General features: G+C 48.6%; 1 protein-coding gene across 1 annotated transcript; it reads left to right on the plus strand.

Moving 5' to 3' along the window:
* Positions 1–369: 369 nt before the first annotated feature.
* Positions 370–4073, plus strand: LOC307151294 (zinc finger MYM-type protein 1-like; the record flags this gene model as incomplete). The annotated part of the gene is made up of 3 exons (XM_079859246.1): positions 370–468; positions 1032–2870; positions 4041–4073. The coding sequence occupies 3 exons, from the start codon at positions 370–372 to the stop codon at positions 4071–4073; spliced, it is 1971 nt and encodes a 656-aa protein (XP_079715372.1).
* Positions 4074–5453: the final 1380 nt, after the last annotated feature.

Raw genomic sequence — 5453 nt, forward strand, 5'->3', positions numbered from 1 at the left:
GCAGAAAGGAAAGGCTGTCTCAAAGCAGAGGTTGGCCCATTGGATAGTGGATTCCATCATCTTGGCCAGTGGCGATTTCTTTAAGACTGCAAGGGAAGCTCGGCTTCCCCTATAATGTCGAAAAATGAATGGTCAAATATGTACTATTGTATTAACATTTTATTGACTAAAAATGCGTTAGAAAACGTTCATCTCAAAGACGAGTTTGTTCAGAATCAGTTACATACAGCAGGTCGGCTGACTCGATCTCCTTCTCATACATTCCCGTAGCGTCACAGTGCATTTCCCCGTTGAAGCCCAGCTTCCATTGACTTCAATGGGGCTGCTTTGAACAGTTTTTTTCAGCGCTTCGAAACGGTCATTGGATAAATGCTGCGATTATGTCCCGCCCATGGAAGCTCAGCTTCTCTGGGGGTGAATGAGGAGTGGGCTGGCCTGGACGCCGGGCTTCTGCGTGATAATTTGACGGTCTGTTAAACGGCTGCATCTCCTTTTTACTGACAGCGATTTTGTACTATAAGGAATCACTGAAGCTATTCGCGCTCAGTCCCATCACGGATTTCTCAAGTACAGTCGAAATAAAAACTGCTGCAACCTATTTCTTGATATTTGCTTGGCGAAATTGCTTGATTTTCATCATACATTTCACACAATTATACACCACACTCCTTGTTTCAGTTTTACAGAGTTTAATATTTTTTTTTAGATCGTTCATTCATTCATATAATAGGCTAGGCTAGCGTCGTGGGTGAAACTGCACACGATGGCAGACAGTGCTAATATTGTCGACCTGATTTTGGCGAAGCCATTTGAAAGTGTTCCTTACGAGGAAAAACTTAAAAATTAAACAGCAGGGCAGATCAACACCTAAGATTGATTTAGTGCAAAAGATAGGGAAAAATAACAGGTCTTTTCAGCTCTCCTGGTATGACAAAATTAGCTGGCTGGCTGGAAGTGCTGTGACAAATAAAATGTACTGCTGGCCATGCCTCTTGATGAAACCATCTCACAGATGTGTTGTTTGGTCAAAGGTGGGGTTTGGAGATCTGAATAACTTTGACAGGGCATATAAAAGACATGAAAAGAGCAATGCACATGTGAATGCATGTGCAAGATTAAGTTGCATGGGCAGGATCAGGGTTGAGCATGCAATAAATGAAGGTGCTCGCATTCAAGTGGCTAAATATAATGAAACAGTCAAACAAAACAGGGCCTTCCTAAACCGCCTTATTGATGTGACATCCTTGCTTGGCCGGCAGGAGCTGTCATTTAGGGGACATAATGAGAGTAGTGAATCATCCAACAAGGGGAATTACAGGGAGTTCACAGAAACATTAGCTAAATATGACTCTGTCCTGTCCACACAATTCGAGTCCTCAACTGTGTTTTCTGGTATGTCTCATACTATTCAAAATGACTTGATCTCTGCTCTTGCAGCCACCGTTTCTGATCAGATCAGAGATGAAATTCAGGATGCTCCCTTTTTTGGATGGCAGGTGGATGAAACAACTGATATATCCTGCCGTTCCCAACTCTCTGTCATTGTTCGCTATGTAGATAGTGCAGGTAAAATTCAGGAGCGCTTTATTGGATTTTTTTATGTTTCTGGGGGCCGAGATGCCCAGTCCGTTTTTGATGTATTAAATGAGAACATGCAGGGCTACAATTTTAAGGATAAGCTTGTGGCACAGACCTATGATGGAGCTGCTGTCATGGCTTCAGATCTCAATGGCCTGCAGGCCAAAGTGAAAGCAATAGCCCCCAGTGCAATGTTTGTGCATTGCTATGCACACAGACTGAATCTGGTGCTGTCACAGGGGGCTAAATGCTTGCCTGAGAGCAGAATTTTTTTTGCATCACTCTCTGGGTTTGCCACATTTTTTTCAAAATCCACAAAGAGGACATCTTTTCTGGAGTCTGCAGGCTGTTCAAGGTTGCCCAGAAACGCTCCTACTCGATGGAATTTCACATCACGGATAGTGATCACTGTGGCAAACAATTATGATGGCCTCCTGCAGACATTTGAGAACATCATTGCAGACACGACAATGGATGATGATACACTGGATTGTGCCAAAGGCTTTGTGAGGAAACTGGAGGATTTTGAGTTTGTGTTCATGTTGTACACATATGAACAAATCTTCTCTGAGACTGATGTGGTCTTTGATATTGTCCAGCAGAGGGCGATGGATGTTCTTTACTGCAATAAAAGAACTGAATCTCTTCTTGCATTTGTCAAAGAGAAGAGGTCAGAGGGGGCTTTTCAAGCTGTTTATGCCAAAACAGCAGATCTCACATCAGACCCACGAGATGAGCCCATGAGAAAGCGCCGTCTGACCCAATTGCAGGATCCCCAAGAGCGATACAGAAATCTGTACATGGCCATCCTTGATAACATCTTGGAGCAGATTCCTCGACGTTTTTCAAATTTGGAAAGTATGCTCTTCTTAGAATTAGTCAATCCAGGGAAATTTGATGACATGAGACAGGTATTTCCAGAGGAGGCCTTCCAAAGTGTCCTGAAAAGTTATGGCCATCACTTTGATTCAGGGAGACTGAGGTCAGAACTTCAAGTCCTGTATTCAGATCAGGACTTGCAGGGTAACAGGGGAAAGCTGTGTGATTATTTGGTGTTCCTTAAAGACATGGAGTTGGACAGTGCAATGCCTCAGCTTTACAAACTGTTCTCATTACTGGCAACAATTGGAGCAACATCTGCAGGTGTAGAAAGGAGCTTCTCCTGTTTAAAGCGGCTCAAGTCCTACACCCGTAACACAATGGGCCAAGGCCGTTTAAGCAGCCTAGCTCTGCTGGCCATTGAGAGGACACTGGTCAAGTCACTGGAAAAGACGCCTAGTTGGTACGACAGGGTCACAGACCATTTTCTTGAAAAGGAACGTAGGGCAGAATTTACTTTTAAATAAATGGACAATTTTATGATGTAGGCCAAAAATGAGCTTCCCCTCTTTGACAGACCAGTAGCCGCCACTGATCTTGGCGTATGAGTCCCAAGGTGTACCTTGTCCCCCGGGATTGCAAGCTCACTCCACTCAGAGTATAGCCGCCTCCTGGGCGTTGGCGCAAGGTGCCTCGCTTACAGATCTTTGTAGAGCTGCAGGCTGGGTGACACCTAAAACGTTCACTAGATTCTATAGCCTACATGTCGAGCCGGTTGCTTACCGTGTGCTCTCTTCACATAGAAGCCAACTAACACGTAGCCCCCCCGCTGCACCATTCCGCACCTATGGACTGGATATGTGCGCCATTCTGCTCCAGAGTGACAACTGGGAAGGGGCCGCCTAGTGAAGGGGGACGCCGCCACTGATCTTGGCGTATGAGTCCCAAGGTGTACCTTGTCCCCCGGGATTGCAAGCTCACTCCACTCAGAGTATAGCCGCCTCCTGGGCGTTGGCGCAAGGTGCCTCGCTTACAGATCTTTGTAGAGCTGCAGGCTGGGTGACACCTAAAACGTTCACTAGATTCTATAGCCTACATGTCGAGCCGGTTGCTTACCGTGTGCTCTCTTCACATAGAAGCCAACTAACACGTAGCCCCCCCGCTGCACCATTCCGCACCTATGGACTGGATATGTGCGCCATTCTGCTCCAGAGTGACAACTGGGAAGGGGCCGCCTAGTGAAGGGGGACGCCGCCACTGATCTTGGCGTATGAGTCCCAAGGTGTACCTTGTCCCCCGGGATTGCAAGCTCACTCCACTCAGAGTATAGCCGCCTCCTGGGCGTTGGCGCAAGGTGCCTCGCTTACAGATCTTTGTAGAGCTGCAGGCTGGGTGACACCTAAAACGTTCACTAGATTCTATAGCCTACATGTCGAGCCGGTTGCTTACCGTGTGCTCTCTTCACATAGAAGCCAACTAACACCGTAGCCCCCCCGCTGCACCATTCCGCACCTATGGACTGGATATGTGCGCCATTCTGCTCCAGAGTGACAACTGGGAAGGGGCCGCCTAGTGAAGGGGGACCGGGAACCCGTGTGTTGTGTGCTTGAAACATACTCTTTATGTGCTTTGTTTGTTTGTAGAGGCGCGCACTGTGCAGCGGGCCTGTTTTCTAGAGTAAACAATTCTCCAGCCACCTGAGCTAAACAGGTAGCTGCGAGAAGTTTAATAGTTTTTTTCGAGGGTGGTCCGGCTAGCGCGAGACACGAGCCCTCCTTTATAATTTCAGTGGAGCGTGTCTCATGGCAGGTTCGGACTGATTCGTGAAGACTCATATCTTGCTCTATTAGAGCTGTTGTAGGAGCAGTGACTATCTGTGGTGGCGCACGCTTCGTAGCGGGCGCACTGACTGCAGTGATAGTGTGCGTATGAGTGGCCTAATGACTGATATGAGAACGTTCCCAGCCCCCTGTGAGCGGGGGCTGTGGGGGAACATTTATTTCTCACTCTGTTTGAGCTGCTGTGAGAACAGTGTTAGTCTGCAGCGGTGCGCGGTTTACAGCAGGCCCCTTGACTGCAGCTATAGCTCTGTTGGAATGGTTATTTAACATGACTAGCTTCATGGCCATGCTTTGTCCAATTGCACTCATGCTGTGTTTAAATGGGGGGCGGGGTCAAACGTTGAGCCCGACCAACCCCTGCTTTGGACGCTGCCAAAGAGAGTGAGTCACGGGGGGGCGGAGCCGGCGTGAGCTCGTTCGCTTTGGTGAAAAGATTCAGCGTAGCCGAGATTCGAACTCGGGTCTCTGGCGCGAAAATCTTAGAATCCACCACTGAGCCACAGGGAGGGATTGCCTCGCAGTGAGATCAGCCATCATTAGAGAGAGCAGTTTCGGCGTGGTTTGATTCCAGGCATGAAAACCGCACTGTTGTGTCTGAATCACGGAGAAGGTTCTGCGTGATGAACAGAACGGAAGGGAGTGGTAGCTCTCTTGTGTCGTAAAGAGAGCTAGCCGTGCGAATATCTACTCTTCTTCCGTCGAGGCTTGAAAACGAGAGCTAGCCGCGAGCGCAGGATGTAAATAAGCCGATCCGCCGAGGGAGACGAGACCTGCCGCTCAAAGGGAGGGGCGCAGGTCTGCCTGAGTGAACAGGACCGGCGAGTGAGACTGAGATGGGGAGAACGAGGCACGCGGGGACGTGGCCGGCATGGGCTTGCTCACCTCCATTCTTTCCGGCTGTCGTTGGCTGTGGCGCTTCTTTTTCCTCTGGGAAGGAAGAGCAGGAGAAGCAGCGTCGCCATCTTGCAGAGAGCTAGCCGCGTGCACAGTCACAGGACAGGCATACTCTCGCCGAGAGAGCAGCCTTGGGCAGAGAGTGCAGCTTCAGCATGGGAGATTCCCAGGCATGTGACGCACTTCGTGTGCCCGTCGGCCTCGTGCAGATGGCGCATGTAGAGCCACCTGCATTCGCAAGATGTTTTAAAAATCGGGACATTTTCAGAGACTGGACAAGAGGTATTCTGATGATTACTGTGTACTAAATTGTTTCTTAAT

This window comes from Squalius cephalus (genome assembly GCF_949319135.1).
Source record: "Squalius cephalus genome assembly, chromosome: 23".
Lineage (NCBI taxonomy): Eukaryota > Metazoa > Chordata > Actinopteri > Cypriniformes > Leuciscidae > Squalius > Squalius cephalus.